Below are 19,790 nucleotides of genomic sequence, written 5' to 3' on the forward strand. Positions count from 1 at the left end.
TATTAAACCTTCGTAAGTCTCAGAGTCCCTCTGATTTTCTGACTGCAGGGAAACTTTTATTTTCTGCTGCAAGATCATTAGGGACCTGCTTGTCAGTGGCTGTCAGTGCGTTAGCTAAAACTGTTGTGCCTCTGCCTGAATGCTTTCTCTTAGCTATCCCCTGCACATAGCTTGAGAATTTCTTGATACTTTCTAGTAGCTGTCACAGGGGTAATGCAAATGCAGCTTGCTAGGATGTATTCCTACCAAGCAAAGATACCCATATTGCTATCAAGGTCTATAACCAAGGATTGGTGTAAACTAAAAGAGGAAAGATTGGGGGTTTATGTTGTTTTTTTGGGGAGAGTAGGTAGGTGGTGGGTTTTTTTGTTTGTTTGTTTCTCTGTCATTTTCTTTTTCCAGAACCTGTTAGCACAAGAAAGTTATTAGTCTATTTACCCATCTTAACTAGATGGCTTCATATCATACAATATGAGGGGTTTAGATGGCTAAATCTGTGTTATAATTCTAAGAGCCTTTCATATAACAAGATCTTACAGTTTTCTCTTTTGGTTGTAAAAGTCCTATCTACCTTCAGAGCATGTTTCATATGATAAATTAGAGAAAAAATACATTTTACATTATTTTTTTAGCTCACAGATTTAATCTTTAAAAATCACTGCTTTAGGAAATAGTGATATGAGAAGAACAAGGATATAGAGCAAAGAACAGCAAAGAATAGAATAAGCAAATTTCACTATTTCTGTCTTTTGTTTAATATTTAATGGAATAGAGTAATGGTATTCAACTGTACAAGATTAACTCCAGGCAACTTAGTTTGCAGTGTAATATTTATTCTTCCCTCTCTTCCAAACTGATTTCTCTTATGATCCTATGACACATACAAGTTAGTATCCTGCTGATGCAGCATGAACATTACATTATTATTCAGCCATAGCATTTGCTGTTGATTGTGTAAGATGAAAATGTGCAATGGGCCCATTTGTTTTGGACAGCTGGTATTAGAGATGATGTTCAAGTTAAACTGTAAGCCTTGCTGCTAATCCTGACCAAAAAAAAAAAAAAAAAAAAAAAAACCACAATGGTGTAGCCATGTGAGTACACCTAAGAATACACCTTTTTGTTTCTCTTTAATATAGAAGTCATCATTTCTTTAAAGTCCTGTTTTTATAGCCTCATGTATAACTGCATTGAATTCTCTGTTCACTGCTGCATGTGGTTGGGTAATCACAAAATCAAAATAAGACGGTGAGATGCCCATCTTGCATCTCTTTGTGTCCAAGAGCTGGCAGGACAAAGGACAGAAGGAAAAACTAAAGTGTGTGTTGCTGTGAACTAGAATTATGTAGATCTTTGAGTGTTGGATCACCAGGGCATGGATAAAATGCTGCTGTTTATTGATGGTAGCCTGGGAGTAAGAGTATTGGAAGAAGTCTGGATTTTTCTAAGCCTCTGGGACAGAGAGGGTACAAAAATGTATAATTTCATAAATAGGCAGAAAAGTTCAGCTTTTTAATGTCTTTGTAATCATAAAATGGTACACTCCAGAAAATTAGTTATATTTATAGATAATACGTCTCTAGTATTTCTGTTCCAGGTACAGACTATCACATAATATAATGGTTTAATACATTTAATGGGAAGTGATAAAATATTAGAATTCTCTCTTTTCTAAGTGAAGCAGTCCCCTTATTGTTAACTCATAGTAACTTAAAAGCTGCTTTCTCTGATTCCTGTCCGGAACGGTATTCTTACTGAGAGCTGAGATGTGTGAGCTGCTGGTAAACCAAAAAATATGTAAATATTTGGATTGTTGAAGTATATAATAAATGGATTTAAATTCAAAATTGACAATCTTAAGAAATGATAAACTGATTCAATGCTTGATTTTCTTGTTCTGTAGCAGCTTTGTGCCAAACTCTATCCTTTGTAGTCGGAATGAGAACCAGTGTGACATCACACCGTGTGTTTTGTCTGCCAAGAAAAAATGAGGACAGGTAATGAAGTGACGTCAGCAAGAGCATACGAGAAGACTGTCAATTGTGTGTTTACTGAGATTTTACTGACTAAACTTGAAAGAAAAAATTCAGTGGTGATTTTTTTTCTGACTACGGTGTATTGTAACCCATTAATACTGGGGGAAAAAAAGATTAAAATGATGGAATATATTAATGCTACCTGTGTTCATTCTGGAGTATGCTACGGCAGATGGGGGTCTTGTAAAATGTTAGAGCTTACCCTGTTTTCTGTTTTTCTTTCTCAAGAGTAGTTTTAAGTGTGATGGTTTAGCTTAGCAAACAGCTAGGCATCACACAGCCATTCACTCCATTCCCCTTCTCCCTCTCCCTCATCCCCATTCTCCCCAGAAGAGGGATGGGGGAGAAAATTGGGGCAAAAAAGACTAAAATTTATCTTACGTGTTAAGGACAGGAAAGAAAGGTGGGGAGGGGAGGGAGGAAGAGGATATACAACACAATTACTCATGACCCACTGATCGATGCCCAGCCCAAGCAACAATAACTGTGACCCTGGCCAAGTCCCCCCAGTTTTACTGTTCTGCACAATGCCACATGGTGTGGGACATCTCTCTGGCCAACCTGGGCCAGCTGTCCTGGCTGCGACCCCTCAGCTCGTGGTGCACCCCCAGCCTCCTCACTGGCAGGGCAGCATGAGAAGCTGAAAAGACATTGGATCTGTGTAAGCACTGCTCTGCAACATCTGAAATATTGGTGTGTTGTCAGCATTATTTTTGTCCTAAATCCAAAAAAAAAAAAAAAAAAAAAAAAAAAAATGGCACCATAACAGCTACAGTGAAGAAAATTAACTGTGTCCCAGTGGAAATCAGGGCAGTAAGCAAATGTTTTTTTCCTTTGCTTTCTGTCTTTCCTTTGCAGCTTTCCATTTCTTAGCTCTTTGCATTGAAATCTGTGATTTCTTTGGAGTTTCAAGGCATGTAGCTTCTATTGACATGCGTGTTTGTGAGAGGAGAATACAAGAGAAAAAGTTTGTGTCTAGACCAAATGGCGTGGGAAACTGGGTCTGTTACCTGTAGATGGATGTTTTGCCCACCTCATTCTAAGCTCCTCTGGGATGCCTGAGATGTGTTGAATGGACTAGTGCTCTGAGATCAATTCTCTCCAATTTTGAACTGTACCTGCACAGCTTTCACACAAATGTTTGATAAATTCCATAACTTTTTTCTTACATTCTGTTGATACACAAATGTTGAATTTGGCACTTATGTACATAACTCCTTTAGACAGATTTGAAACGTGACATTTTGGTTCAGTTTTGTTGGCTCCCGCTTTGTGGAGCCATTAAGACTGAGGAAGAAAAAGTGAAGAGAGAAAAATTGCTCTTTCGCATTTGTTAAGGTTTTACATGCCCCTTGGTTTGCAGCGTAATTCTGCAACAGAACTTACTAAGTGTTGACAGCTTCCTGAGAATGCACATATTTGCATTACAATTGGTTTCATAAGCAGGTCTGTTTCTGGAGTGCTTTGAATAACCCCTTATTTGTATAAAGGCTTCTTGCCAGTGGTGAACCGTTAACTTTTGATTATTATTCAAAATATCCTTTAATTGCGTTATTTCTCAAAAGGTTACCACATGGGCCAATCAATAAGGCAGATGTTGTGGTGGGAGTCTGTTACAGACCACTCAGCCAGGATGAAGAGGTAGATGAAATTCTGTAAGTAATTAGGAGAAGTCTCACTATTGCAACCGCTTGTTCTCATGGGGGACTTCAACTTCTCAGATGTCTGCTGGAAATACAATAGAACAGAGACAAAAGATGTAGTGATGAAAGATGAGGTTACGACCGAGGTGCTTAATGCCTTTCTTGTCTCACTCTTTATTAGTAAGACCAATTTTTCTGAGGATACCCAGCCCCCTTAGTTGGAAGATGGTCACAGGGAGCAGAATGAAGTACCTGTAATCTGATGGGAAACTGCAGGCGATCTACTGCATCTTATAAATGTTCATAGGTCTATGAATCTAGACAGGATTCATCCAGGGGTACTGAAGAAGCTGGCAGAAGTGCTCACGAAGCCGCTTTTGGTAATTTACAAACAGTCCTGGCTGGTTAAAAACAAACAAGAAAATAAAAACATAGAGGTTTCTGTGTAGATGATTTAAGAATGTAAACAGATTGTCAAGCAAAGGCTTTATGATCTACTTTCTGAAGTTTTTTGTAAACTTTCCACTGGAGTGTAGTCTAGAAAAGTACAGGGTGGAGCTAGTATTTTATAAGGGGGATAAATACTTGTTCATATATTCTCAGTTTTGATAATTTTGGTTTGTGCCAAGTGGAGCATTGAGACTTTTTTCGTCTAAGAAACAGAACAAAATACATTGAACTACAACTGTTCACTTATATATAGTCTTTGAAATGGACTAAAATCTAACCGACACTGGTTACTTTGGTTTTGAGATTTCTGATTAGTGGATTTATTAAAGACTAAGCCCTGTATTTGTTGGTTTATTCCTTATTGTGCTTCTGTGAAAAAAATATATATATTACAAAATATAAAAATATATAAAAAATAAACATATATTACAAAATAATAATTGTAAGGAGTTTTGGAAAATGAACTAAGCCAGTGGTGACTGGTTATGTATCATGTCAAAGTCACTGAATGTGCCTTTGAGGAAAAGTCTTGTGGGATTTTGGAGCTACTTTTAGAGTCACTGAACAGTGATGCTTATTATTTACTAATTTCTGGATAGTGAAAATCATTTAAATAGCAATTTTAATAAAAAGTAAGGGGATAGTTTTAATTTCATTTAAAAAATAGGTTTAAGATAGGCTGACATTATTTATTTTTTCCACCATTCCTTTCTCAATCCATCCTTCTGATGGATGAATCTTCACTTAACCTACAGAATAAAATGTCACATCAGAGAAGTAGCACTCCAGACTAAAATGTCACATTATAGGAGGAGCACTCCATGAAGAATTTTCAAGTGACCCTTGCATGCTCCAGTTTGATTGACGTCATTGAAGAAATAAGATGATCCCACAGAAATCACCTCCAAAAGAAAGTGCCTGAAAGTTTTCTGAGCTGCTTTTTCTGGTGTATGATTACTCAAAGCTTGTCAACTCACTGTAAACAGGTTATATTCCTGTCAAAATGGGAGTCTTCTTAGCCATGCCAATTCATGCTACTAAAAAATACATATGTACAAAATTGAAATTCCTTTTTGCCTTTGAGAATGCAATGTGCACAATCAAATTTTATGGCATAAAATGAATAGCTATGTAATAGGTAGTAAGAAAATATAAGATGTATTGTTATTTACATCTAAAATAATATCTAACTTTATAGTATTGCATTTCAAGTGTTCTAGTCTGTACTATTGTAAACTCTCAATAATAGTAACAATGTGATCAATAAGCTAGATAACATTTGTATTGCAAGGAACTAGGATATTTTTCCCCATAAGGTAGAAATGGCAGCACTTCTATATTATTTGCTGTTAACTTGATAATGAGTCGTGATTGCACTTTAACTGGAAAACTGGTAAGAGAACAAAGATTCAGTGAGAGTAGAGGTAACTACTCTAAAGTGAAAAAAAAGAATAGAGTGTAATTCATTGTCTGATAATAATTGTCAATTTGTCAGAGATAAATGCTGAAGATCAAATTTTATGAAAAACGAGAACATACATATTGGATGTCTGCTATAGACGTATAGTAACTATGATATTAGGGCTCCAAAGACAATCAGAGGGCTGGAGCACCTCTCCTATGAGGAAAGACTGAGAGAGCTGGGGATCAAGGCTCCTGGGAGACCTCACTGTGGCCTTACAATACTTAAAGGGGTCTTATAAAAAGGATGGAGAAGGACTCTTTAGTCAGGTAAATGAGTAGGTATAATGATAGGACAAGGAAACAGGTTGCCCAGAGAAGCTGTGGATGCCCCATCCCTGGAAGTGCTTAAGGCCAGGCTGGATGGGGCTTTGGGCAACCTGGTGTGGTGGGAGGTGTCCCTGCCCATTGCAGGGGGTTTGGACCTAGGTTATCTTTAAAGTCCTTTCCAACCCAAACAATTCTATGTTGCTGTAAGATTTTTAGTTCTGAGACCATAGTGGACTACAGTGGCTCCTTGAGGAGTCCCACACAATACAGAGGAGCTGTCTACCTAGCTGAAGGCAAAACCGTGTGCCCTATGTACTTCTTCCTTGCACTGTTTGGGTACCTGCTGCTTTGTTCACATGAAGCGGAGCATATGGAGGAAAGCAAAAGAGGATTTGTAGAAGATCCATAAGTAAAAATGGTCAATGTGTAGACCATTAGAGCAAAGTTTGTGAGGAAGTAACATTATGTTGTTGTAGTTTTGGATTGCAAAGAGCCATTCTTCATATAGTCAATCAAGTAATGGGTACAGTGTACATTTTGAATAGCTAGTGGTTTTATTCTACATCCCTTTGTGCTGCTGGTAGAATGGACAGAAATCTGGAAATTATGCCAAAGTGATGAGAGCTTCTGAAAAGAGTAGCGTGAATAGCATAGTAGCCCCAAAGGTGAGGTATTTTTCGCTGTCATTGTGGACACCATAGATAGGTTTTTGGTTTAGATTATACACAGTGATACACATAGGCTGTGAGGAAGTCCTTGTGCCTCACCATGATGTTGTCTACAGGCTTGCAGTCCCCCACAATAGCTCAACACAAGCCTACAGATTTTAGGATTAGTGATGTATTTTGCAAAGCTGCCATGACAAGCAGAATATCCTTTTCATTCTGTTTGGTCCTGACTAAATCCCAAGCCTTTACCAAGAATAATCAACTTCACATGCCCAAGCAAACACCTTATATTTATGTGTTTCTCTTGTGTGCTCATTGGGTCCCCATGCACACCTTTGCAAATGCACCAGCAGCAACTTCCCCATGCCTTTGACGGGCAAAGCTGTGTCAACTCTTCCTGTGGAGAAGCAAAGCAGGTAAAGACAATTTTTTGCTGGTCACATGGAATTGCCCCTTTCCCCCCCAGCAGGTGATGGGCAGCTGCTCTGTTTCGCTGCTTGTCTGTCAGGACAACAGTAGCAGTGTCTTTGTCATGTCAGCCAGGAGATACCTGGTGAAAGGGATCCCTCACTGGTCTGATCCGTTGTGTGGCTCTGGGCTCTCGTTGTCTTCCTGCCTTAGATCAGCAGCAGTAGCCGTGGCAGGCTGATGAGGAATTCATTTGAGTGTCTCCTATTCTTCACCCTGGCATAGACTGTCATTTGGAAATCTCAGTTTTAGGCACTGAGGAGCTGGAAGCTCATGTGATCTGTGGAAAAAAATAGTCTGACAGGATTCTCTGCAAAGGTATCTCTACTAGATTGTAAACTGGCTGAGGGGAGTTCACTGTGAAGTTTTGAGTTGTACTTGCGGTTTTCTTTTTTCTCTTCCACCAAAGGATTTCAAGGTTGAGTGGAGTGCTTAACATTGTTGCTGGTTTTGACTAAGAATGAGTGAACTCTATGAAGCTGAATAATTGAGAGTATCCGTGGTGGAAGATGAGAAGGAGTGAGAAGTTTTTTGTTCTATCCAGCGTCTAAGGAGTAGTTACCATCTAGATCCTCTTGCTAAGAAAACAGCACTTAGAGTGGGAGACAATGGCTGGACATTCAGTCCATGGCAGCCTGGCTTATTCATTGTCCTTACTAGAAAAAGATTTTTTTTTAAAAAAGAGAGAAGGGACTAATTAAGACCAGATTCAGAGAAGTCAGGACATGCTTTTTATTTTTATTTTTCCTCCAGGAATAGTATTTAGTTCGTGTCTGATCATGCATGATCCAGGATGGAAATTCAGAACAAGCCTAAAATGTATCGCGACATTATTTTACCTTTGCCCAGAGCATGGCTGTGTGTTGTAGGATTACTGGGACAGACCATTGTCACATGCCAAAATAAAAAATGCAAATCTAGCATTTTGTTCATGCGGTTAAATAAGAACAGCCTTGGACAATGGTTATACCTTTAATGTTTGTTTTAATTAAAAGCCTGAAACTCTAAGCTTACTTCTGGGATGATATCCCTCAGATATCCCTCCTGTACTTCCATGAGTTAGTAGCAGGAGGCCCAATACGATTTTTTTTTTTCTGGGGCGTTCCATTTTCTTCTGTTGTGCCCTCTGATAGAACTCCTTCTGTGAGGGCTTGTAGCACTCAGTCTGTGCACAGACATCAACCTTTTCAGCGTTCTTGACCTTGGATTGGGTATTATTGTCCATTACATTAATGTCCTATTGTACAGTGCCTCTCAGGAGTGTTTTGACAGCAGAGTATGATGACTGTTCTTGATAGTATAGCTACAAAGTCTTTAAAACTTTTTTTCTTTCTTCATTTCTTTCTTTTTTTTTTTCTTTTTTTTTTTTTTTTTTTCTCCTTCAAATTAAAATGGTGGGATCAAGGTAGGCTTAGTGCTGTATTCTTCTGGGACAGGAATGGGTGAGAACTGGATTGAGAAAGCAGTCTTCTATTCCTGAGGCAGCAGAAGATTAAATATCACAGAGATACTGTTATTGAACTCTGCTTGTGTTGCAAGCACAAGCTTGTTCTTACTTTTAAGAAATAATAATACAAAATGATGTGCCTCTGGTGTTCCTCTTGGTACCTCCTAGGATTGGTTGCAGCTAGACTTTCCTACTGGGGGCTGCTGTGGATCCCTGCTCCCTTTCTAATCATCTTCTGAAAGTACAGTGTGACTTCTGTTTAGGATGTCTTCCTTTTACAGTGGATTGGAGAGAGCCTGACTTCTGTACTGGTACATTGGAGTCAGAGGAACTGGCTTTTGTACTAATAGAGAGTTGAAATGAAGCCAGAGTACATGCCAAGACTCAGAATTCAGGAGTTTTTCTCAGTATGATAACATAAAGGAAACCAATGTATCAACAATATTATCCCATTAGGAGCCCTCTGTTACTAGTGTTAGATGGTCAGCCATGAATGAGTCACTGACCCCCTGCAGGTAGTGCTATCAGGAATGAAGAAGTGCTGTACGTAAGTAAGCACTATGAGAACAACCAAGATGTTAAATGAGATGCTTCCAACATATCAAATATCCAAGCGGTAAACACGGTGTTGTACTCTAATCCTTCCTAATACAAGTTCTGTAATTTTCCTCATGCTCTGCTGTTACAGCTGTGTTGTTCAAGGGATTGCTTTAAAGAAAGTTAGAATATAATCCTTCTGCTGTATTGATCCAACAGAGAAAATCCAAGGTAAATGCTTTAAAAGTTACTACAAATGAAATACATGGTTAATATTTCAAATCATTTATATTTGAGGAGATTATACATGGCTCCACACGCAGATATTTTACACGATTATGAAGATTTCTGTCTCAGAAACTCTGTGGCTAACTTCAGCCTTTGCTGGAGCCTGTGAGCTCACAAATACTCATTAACTAAAAGCAACATTTGGAGAATGTATGTCCAGAAGAGAAAAGAAATATAAGTACTCTTTTGGCAGTCATGTGTTGGAGGGGGGCTTCCAAAGGGAGCTTCTGTGCTGGGGACTTTTTGGAAGATATGCCCCAATTTGATAAGTGATGTTAGAGATCAGATCACCGAAGCATATGGTAACAAGTTGGAAGATGGTGTTTACCTCAAAATTCTAAAGCTCTTAAGGTTAGAAAAGCTCATTTGATAAATGCAGTGTAAAAATCCTATCTTAAAGCTGTATAACAGGAGCTTGGAAGGTGTTTGTACTTGGTTTGATGTGTTACTTAGACATTTTGAAAAAGGGGTATAGAATGGGGAATAAATTATAAAAGTGCAATTTATTATTATATGAGAATTTAAAGATAGGATGGGAATTTAAAGGTAGGGATTAAGCATGCTTTACAAAGGGTTCTTCTGTGGGTGATGTAGAATTCATCTTCAGTTTCATGTACTTGAAATTCGAAATTTGGTATCTTCATGGAGTAAGGTGTTGAAGCTCCAAATTACAGTCAGATCTAGTTAGTACAGGTAGAAAGACTGCAAATCCAGATGTCTACTTTAGAATAGAACTGAATCTTTAGCTTTTCACTGAGAGCCTACATGCCAGAGATGCTCTTCAACTCCTTCCTGAGATAACTACTTCGAGGTTTCAACTAAAGAGGTGGCCCATCCGTGTATGCCATATCCTGAGTGCAGGCCCAAGGTTGTGTCTCAACAGAGGCACGGGACTGGAGGAATTTCAGAGGAGGACAACGAGAATGACCAAGTCTGTGAAAACCACCACTGCAGGAGTCAAATGGAAAGTGTCAAGTGTCCACGATACCTTTGCTATGTAAGTGCCAATCAGGAAAAATTAAAATTGTTGAACAAGAGCTACCATGCCTTAAAAAGCAAACAAATGAATAAAATGTCTTCCCTTCCTGCCTAATAAAAGATTTGGCTGTCCTACATAAGAGGAAATGGGATGTGGAGTCAATTCAGATGGTTCACAACTACTCTCCACCCTGTCCTAATAAGAAGCTAAAAGATTGGGCTGTGAAGGTGGAAAAGAAGGGCTTATGAACCCCATATGCTTCCCCATATGGTTCCTTTGGACTTTAATCCCAAGGAGTCAGCAAGGACTCCTCAATCCAGAGCTATGTAGGTGATCGTTCTGCAAGAATAGCCTGCTACCTGAGTTTGCAGGGAGCAAGAATGAAGACCATTCTATGACCAAGGTTAACCAGGTTTCTGCCTTCTTTATATTGTTAGAGGGGAAAAAAAAAAAAAAAAAAAAAAAAAAAAAAAAAGAGGGTGTCAAGGTTGCTTTTACTTTTTACTGTGATCTGAAATCTGTCAGCAGAGTTGGGGCTCTTGGGCAAGGGAATGGTGACTACTCCAGTGATAAAACAGACATCCTAACTCTGTCCATTTTTGTTCCTAAGGAAACTAGAATTTTTGTATCTCCTGTCTTCAGACAAGGGTAGATATAAACCTGATGGTCTGTCTTTGGGGTGGGTAGGCAAACTATTCATACGTACTGAGCTCTATGCTTCAGTAGACTCTGTATACTAAATAAAGTTTTAGTTAAGTGCTGTCTGACTCTCTTTGCCTGAGGAATATTTGAAGCAGGCAGTTTTTGTTCTGTCCTTCTTGTTTGCTGTTGTGTGGCCATCTGTGAGACCGTGGAGTAAGCAAAAATGAGTTGGAATGAAAAACTAGCACGTAGTATTAAGCTGATCCAGTTTACTTGTGTTGGCACAAGAGTAACTGTGATGTGAAGGAGGATTGCCTGATTATGGGAGGATGGGAATGGTGTCAGTACCACTTTTTGTTGTTTGAAAATTGCAGCCTGAGAGCTTCGTTTCCACCAGTTCAGGGAAGCATTACATTTACAACGAAATTTACAGACTTGGGTTATAGAGGTGATATAAATAGTCTGTCAGGATTTCTATATCAAAGGCCTACTGAGAGGAGTTTCTGGCTTAAAAAACAAGTTCTGGGCAAAATTGCATGCTTGTTGTCTGTATTTGTAGGTGCTAGTTTATGTTTGTTTATTTTCATTCAATTTTACAGAAAATTTAAAGGTTTAATTTTTTTTTTGATACCTTAAAAAATGAATAGTGTTGCCTTCTGCTTTCAGTTTCAGCATTAAAGCTATCTCAGATGCGCTGAACATTAGGCTCTAATAGTATGCTTTAAAAAATCAAACTGATCTAGTTTTGATCTTTGAAATGCTGGCTACTATTTACAGGCCTTCACTTCTTGTTTGCACCGTGGTTAATGCTGTGTATGTTCTGCATATTGCATAAGTCACATACTGCTGACATCAAATACAGAAGACTTGACATACGAATGTATTTCTCAGTCATGCCTCAAGCACAGGACCGAAAAAAGGGTTGACCTTAAGACCTTCACTGTGGCGCAGCTATTATATTCTCGGTCAGACGCTGCCTCCACACGGCACGCTGCTTCCTTACATGCCGCTTACGTGATTTAATGAATTGATTGTTCAGTGTGAAGCAATTTGAAGGGATCTGTTTTTCTACATCTGCAGTGAGATTGTCAAAAGAAGGCTGATGGGACATCACAGCTAATGCTGCCTTGTTTTCAGAGCTCTGCTGGCATGATGCTGGCTTAGGCTTTCACAGTGAAGTTTTGCACCTAAGGGCTCTGCAGTAATGCGTGCCCAGCAGCAGGTCTGGTTGTAGGGAGCAGGGGCAGCAATGGACAGCAAGCAGTCAGTTACAGCAGTGCCAGGGCTTGCTCCTTGGGCAGGCAGGTAGAAGTCACATTTCTGTATCTTTCCGCTCCTGGGAATTGCTCAGATCTTTCAGAGATCTGGGCAGTCGTAGTGTGCTCTTCTTCCTATGTCTGTGAGGCAAATAAACGGCAAATAGTGATCACAAATCATATGCAGGGATTTATCTAAGATCACATACAGGGAGTAGGGTTTGTGCTGGCATCTCCCATGGCCCGATGATTCTTCCATACCAGTGAAGCATCCTCCTGATTCAAAGCCTGACCAAAGTTCCCCAGGTGAAATGTCTGGCCTGCTTGTGGTTTTCTACAGAGACTTTGACATTCCTCCTGTCACTGATCTCTTCCTTGCCATCTTTTGCCCCAGTAGCATCCCTCAAACAGAATCCTTGCGGACAAGTGGAATAATATTCAACAAATCGGTAAAATAATGCAGTTTCTCTCCTTTTTTGAGACTGTACAGGATACTGGGAATCGCTGGTGCTAAGCACCTTTGAGCTGCATTTATGCAGGAGCAGAAAAATTTGTTGTTATGACATAAGTGTTTATTATTGAACTGTGCAACTTACTGTAGAAAATATTCTGTGGGTATTTGTTTTTCACCCATCTGGAGCCACCTCAGAATTTGTACTTGTCTAACAACTCATCTTAAGTGTATACAGTAGGCAGGTATATACATACAATCGAATGCTAATTACTTTCCCACTGATTAAAAGAGAGACTGGAGTACTGCAGCTGATGTAGACATATGTATAGTTAAGTAAGGCAGTTATTACTCATCATTATATGATAGCTTCTGTCACCGATAATGGTTTAGGGGCTCAAAGAAGGCTTTCAGGGGAATTAAATTTACCTTAAAATCCACTGATTTATTATCCATATAAAGATAGGCCCTTAATTTGAATGCAGAAATGATTGATCATCATTACTGTCGGGGGCTCCTACACATTATCTCATAATAGAAGTTTGATGTGCTTTACCTGGGAATTTTTTAATATCCACGTACCCATTTTACAGGTGGAGAAGCTAACACAGGTTGAGAAATGTATATAAGTAAAATTAAAAGTATTAAATGTATGCATATGCCTTTATAATCTGGATAAAATAGATAGCTTTCTATTTTTTATTTTTTGAAGCCAACTACAGTATTTAAGATCCAAAATGGTGCTAAGTGTAGTTTGAAGTCTATAGAGATAAATTGTCATTCTTAGATTATAGGGTGGTTTCCTTTATCTCTCTGTCAAGTATTTTTCTGTCAGAGAAACTTGAATGCTGGAGCTTAACTTTCCATGAATCTGTATGAGAAATCACTGAAAATACTTATTTTCAAACCTTGTTTTCTTTCCTCAGATACCTTTTTTTTTTTTTTTTTTTTTTTTTTTAAATTAATTCCTTTGATCAGGAATAGGTTAGTTGCATTTATCTGGGGTAATGTAGCATATCTGGCATTTATGTGTTTTGTTAGCCATGAGTAACTGTAATTTTATTAAGATTTCTAGCGTGTTCAAATATTAGACTTAAGCCCTGTCCTATGGCAAATACTAGTGTTTGAATATGCTTACACAAATGTTTTTATTCTCCTAGAAGATAGCGTACTTAATGTAATTGGTAAATCAGATATCTAGCGCTTCATTGTAATGCTCTACTTTACATGTAAATTATGTTTTGAAGCACCATATCTTTTCTCAGTAGTGATTAATCCTTGAAATAAAGGGGGAGGGGGAAATAGCTAGTTGGTTTTAATGATGCATTCCTCCTTTGGGAAAGATTAACTGTGTACAACTTTGTTGAGTTTAGCAATTTGCAATGAATTGTTGAGTTGTCCATAGAGACCAATTCTGTTCTTCCAGAAGAATGTTCACCAGGTTGCATTACTCTCTGTTTCTCTAAAGGAAAGAAGTTATTACATCTCTATCTAAAACACTAGATAGTATGTTCATTGCTGGCATTTGGACTTAACATAAATCTAGGAAGTAGAACTAGGCAGTAATATGTTTAATAGGCAGATAGAGGGAGAGGGTGACTATTTCAAAACATGCTCTTATTTTGTGTCTTTTTATCATAGAATCATAGAATGGATTTGGTTGGAAGGATCCTTAAAGACCATCTAATTCTAACCCACCTTTAGGTACTTCAGAAATGTTTTGCATTTCTGAATTTCAGGTTGTATTTGATGTTCTTTGTCGATTCATCTTAGCCATCTGTGACACACTTGCAGTTAGTCTTTAATATCTTTGGTTACTCTACCTCCTTTTCCCGTTCTTTCTCTTTTTTTTTTTTTTTTTTTTTTTTGGTGGGGGATTGTACATAGCTATTCATGACTTGGTTAATTTTGCTGAAAGACCTATTGCTTTCTGCACCTGTAAGTCCCACAGAAGAAGTGTGAATGTGTGGTAACATCTAGCTTAATTCCTGCAACTGAGGAGCAACATACCAGTGTAAATGTTTGGATTTCCTATGAGAAACTATGGGGGATTCTTGCTAACTATCTTTTTTGTGTGTGATTACGTAGGTTACACTCCACAAAAAGTATCAGACCTGTGGGTAGGTACTCTTATTTGAGAGAGCTGCTGAATCTCTCTTAGTTAAGTGGACTCTGTAAGCTGTGTCTTTATTTGAGACTTAGCTCATGCTCAGGAATTAATAGTAGCAGAGAGTGCTGGAGCAGCGATTTGTAACTGTGCTCAGAGATAGTGCAGCCTTTTAGAAGTTATCTGGAGGAAGAGATTGATGGATAGCAATCAAGCACAGCAACATCTGCATGTTGAATCAGTTTAACATCCATACACAGAAGTGTGATGGTCTTCTTTCATTCTGACATGGAACAACAAATCACTTACTAACAGTGAGAACGGGTGTCGATGTTCCTTCTCACGCCAGTTAGTGCACCATGTGTGCGATGCACAGCAATGTTTTTTTCATTGTTTGTTGTGCTAAAACTGTACTGAGAACTGGCATTTGAACATGAGATGGCAATGAATGAAAATGCTCCTCACCCTTTTTGCTGGAATCTATTGCAAATGAGCATTGTGGATGTGGGACTAATAGAGCGTCCCAGATTTCCCTTGCCAAAGGCTTGGGCTCAGAGACCATTAGGAGTGACAGTGTATCTTTCCACTTAATGGAAGAATATTGCAGTATGAGTAGGTGCATTAACCTGTTTTCATTTGCATAGGTTTTGTCTGTGTATTTCACAACTTTGAAAGTATTTGGATGTCAAGTGAATGATGTGAAATAAGTAAATTTAAAGAATACATACAACAGACAAGTCACACAGTTTTTTTCTCTCCCTCTAAACTGCAGCCACAGGAACAAGTCTTCAGGCTGGTCTCATCCTTCGGGGACCTGGAGCTTGAACCAGGGAACACCTTATGGATGGGAGATGACGGCAAACAGAGATGGAAGAGACTACTTCATCAAGTAAGTGGGTAGCGCGAGCTGTGCACACCGCAGCACAGTGCTGCAGCCCTGCTCCTAACAGTATCTTCTCAGAATCCTAACTCCTGTTTCAGCCTTACACAGTTTATGTTTCACTGTTTTGTTTTATTGCACACAGATTTGACTTCACGGATCCTTATCCTTTAATAAGCGGTGTTTTGGTGCTTGGTTATTTCATTTACTCAAGCAAACACTAATATAAGGACCTGTAATTTGTTGAGGAATTGCAACAAATGTCATTAACAGAACATGAAAATAAAACTTCCTTGTTTAAAGGACGAAGAAAAAGGGCAATTCTGTCTGGGATTAACAACTCTCCTCCATCTCTGCCACATGAGCTCTTTTAGCTTGTTTAATATATTCATAATACCAGTAATGAGAAAGTGCTCGTTTTGATCCTGTATAGTTAGTATTCTAATTCTTAGATTATCTATAGTCCTTTAGCTCTGAATTTAAAGGTTTGCAAAATAAATGTCCGTGCAAATAATTTGATCATGAACAAAACTGCGTTTTCTTTTCGCAGTGAAAACTGTGCAGAATTGTTTTTTAAAATTACTGAAGTGGCTTGGATAAAATACAGCTTTGTTATCCTAGCAAATGTACATATGTGGCTTTGGAACTTTTTCACTAAGAAGGGGTGGTGGTGAGTTAGCAGAACAATTGCTTAGTATTGCAGCATTAGTTGCTTTAGCTTATATATCATTTTAAGTCCAGCATTTTGTTTCTGCTCATGAAGGCCTGGTTGTTTTTTTTTTTGTTTTGTTTTGTTTTGTTTTGTTTTGTTTTGTTTTTTTGGTTAGTTGGTTTGATTTGATTTGTTTCTAATTATTATTTCATTTTTATGTTTATCGGTCTGATTAGAAACTTGCAGATGCTTTAAAATGTCTTGGATGAGAATTACAGACCCGTCTTTTAACACAGAGTATTAAGATCAGATTTATTTGAAATTGACTATTAAAACCCTAAATTCCCTGCAGATTCTTCATCTGCAAAAAAAACATTTCACAGGGTTAGATCCCCTTTGTATTCATCCCCTATTTGCCCAAGGTGCATAGCTTGGCTTCCATAGGAGGCATTTGCTATCAAAACCAAAGCAAGATTTGTAGCAGTTTGGTAACCTGGAAGCAACCATGATAAGGCTTTCAGGGGTCAGAGAGATTTCAGACATGTCCAAATTGGAACAAGCTGTCTGGGTCAACGAAGGCTCACAGCTGACTTTGAAATGTCATATTCTTTCTGTAGCAAGTATTTGTCATGCTTTGCATGTCTGAGAGACACAGGCTGCAGTGCTGGGCAATGCGAAGCTGAACACCAGGCACAATATAACTATATTAGCATGGGTTTTCTGCCTGAACTGATTAGGCTTGTCAAAAAGTATTGGAGAGCCTCAAAAGCGCTGTGGTGATAAGACTGTGCTGCTTCTATTACTCTAGTTAGTGCAGGTACCTGCACCTGTAAGGGTTGCAGACCTAGAAGTCAGTAACTAGCAACTGCCTGGAGTTCCTGTAGAGAAGGTCTTTCTCAATATCAGAAACTTCTCTTCAGGGGTGTCCATTTTTTCCTTAGAATGTCAGTATATTCTCCTCTGCCTGACTGAGATTCATTTGAACAATAACATCCAATTTCTGAGGACAGGCACCACATTTCATTCCTCTTCTCACTGGTCACATAATGGGATGCTGTATTCGTGTAACTATAAACAGCTGTGGCTTACAGAATGCAGTGCATTAGTACTCATTAATTTTGTAATTTGGGAGCATTTTCTAACCTGCAGTCGATAATGATTATTTGTCTTTTTTTTTGTTGTTTGTTTTGGTTTGTTTGTTTACTTTCTTGATTGCCTTTTAGTACCTTAAAGTGCTATATCCCCCTCTTAAAAGCAGAAAAATTAATCTAAGAAGAAAATGTCATAACAAGCAATGCCAAATTAGCTCTTAAGTAATGTTAGGCTTGTTTTTGTTGTTGTTGGTTTGTTCGTTTGCTGGTTGTTTTGGTTTGTTTGTTTTGCGTGTGTTTTTACAAGGTGCTTTCTCTCCATTTCCTTTGGGACTCTGGTCTTCCATTTTTCTCTGCATGTGGATAGCAGGTAGAGATCATAGAGCTAAATAAGTTGCAATCTAAGGTTAAGATCTTGTCAAAAATAATTTAATAGAAGTCATGGATTTAGCAAAGTGAACCCACTTCTTACAGTCGCAGAATTCTCTATGGGCAGGCAAAAATTATGAGCTTGATGGTAACTATCACTTGATTAGTTACGTTTCATGCTTAAAATACCTAACAAAAGATGTATAATACAAACCTTACATGAACAAAGAATACGGTGTAATTTCAGAAACGTAACAAGTAGAGAGTCCTGCTTTTTCACACATTTCAAGTGTTTTAGAAACACTAACTGCTGTAAAAACACAACATACTCTATTGGTAAATCTTTCCTGAGCTTCACATGCAAGGATCTTTGAGAGAGCAAGGATCTTCTTACGGTTGCACTTCGGCAACCTTCACTCTAAAAAGGAAGGCTGCTGGCCTTCTTTCGCTAGCTAGCTACAGGTATAAAACTGAGTTATTGTAACAAGTGCATGTACCTAAACTGTCATTTTTTTGCCAAGCATAGTTTTAACTGGTAGCCTAGGTTTTACCTAAACCTGTTGAACCTAGTTCTATGTCAGGTTTGTGGGTGTTGAAAGTTTATCCCCTCCACAGCATCTCACTTGTGACTATTTCTTGTCTTTTCATATCTCATTTTAGTCTAGCTCACACTAAAAAGCATTGCTTACTTTGCAAATACCTACTAGAAGAGCTACATGCTTCTCTTGATATTGCTATATTCTGACATTTTTATTTATTTATTTCTCTTCCTTTCTGAATTGGGCTCTTAGATACCACTTTTAATTCTCCCTTGCAAAGCTTAACAGAATCGAAATGATGGACTGGGAACTCCATCCCACTGCAGAATAAGCTGTGGTATGATAGCAGTGAGGGTCAAAGGGATGGTTTGAATTGCAACGCACAGGTATGGAATTACATCTGGAGCATCCTAGATGATGACATTAGTCAAAGTGCATTCAGGTAAAAAGAAAAATAAATTGTAGGATGGATATTTTGTACACAGTTGGTCTCGAGGAAAAGTGTCTCTCTCTGGATTAGAATCACAGAACAGCCCAGTTGGGAATGGACCTCAAAAGATCACCACGTTCATCCTTGCATGGGAAAAGGGAGCCTAATAGAGATCAGATAGCACCCAGTCCAATTGCATCTTGAAAACCTCCAGCGATGTGGATTCTCCCATGTATCTGGGGAGGTTTTTCTAGTCATTTGTTGTTCTTACTGAAAAATTTATTTCTTATATCAAGATGAAGCCTCTCCCAGTGCAGCTTGTGTCCATTTCCTCCTGTCTTCTCCATGTGGCTCCTTGTGCAGGGAGACTTTGTCTCTTTGTAGCCACCCTTTAAGTACTGAATACTGTGATGAGGTCCCCCTAGAGTCTTTTGTTCTCCAGGACGAAGAGACCTGTTTCCTTCAGTCTTTCCTCCTAGGGGCAGGTTCTCCAGCCCTTTGATCACCTTTGTTGCCCCCCTATGGACCCTCTCCAGTTTGCCTGTGTCTTCATTGAGCTGCAGGGACCAGACCCAGATACAGCACTCCATGTGTGGCCTGACAAGAGTTGAGTAGAGTGGGACGATTGCATTTCTGTCTCCACTGGTAATGTCCCTGCAAATGCAGCCTGGGTTCCAATTTGCCTCTGTCCCAGCCTCCAGCATTGCACTGCTGACCCCTGTTCAGCTTGTGGTCCTCCATGGCCCCCAGGCTGCCTTCAGCAAGGCCGCTCCCCAGCCACACAGATCCTCGCCTCTGTTGGGCTCTGTGGGTGTGTTGTCCCAGGTGCAGGGCCTTGTCTTTGTGGAACTTCTTGCAGCTTGTGCTTGACTACGCTTCCACATGTCCAGGTCTCTCTGGAAGATGGCTCTGCCTTCTGATGTTAGGGAGACCAGGAAAGTAGAAATAACTCCTGTACTGTAGGTCTTTTGCAAAGGAGGATGTCCTTCTTCCCTTTTTCTCAGCATTAATATCAAGGGAGGGAACCAAGGATGTAAAATCCTAGTATCTGTGCTGTAACATATTTCTTTGTGTCACAGTCTTGCTTTTAGTAGTGTCCAGAATCCCCAAATATAGCCTGTACGGA

The 19,790-nt window shown here is 39.0% G+C and overlaps 1 protein-coding gene across 6 annotated transcripts in view; it reads left to right on the plus strand.

Moving 5' to 3' along the window:
- Positions 1-19,790, plus strand: part of FRMPD4 (FERM and PDZ domain containing 4) — a 313,076-nt gene that overhangs the window by 172,076 nt on the left and 121,210 nt on the right. For all 6 annotated transcript variants that reach the window (XM_084507766.1, XM_084507765.1, XM_084507768.1 and 3 more), the window contains exon 2: positions 15,476-15,592. In XM_084507766.1, coding sequence (XP_084363892.1) covers positions 15,476-15,592 — 117 coding nt within the window. The remainder of the gene's footprint in view (positions 1-15,475; positions 15,593-19,790) is intronic.

This window comes from Aythya ferina, assembly GCF_964211825.1.
Source record: "Aythya ferina genome assembly, chromosome: 1".
Taxonomy (NCBI): domain Eukaryota; kingdom Metazoa; phylum Chordata; class Aves; order Anseriformes; family Anatidae; genus Aythya; species Aythya ferina.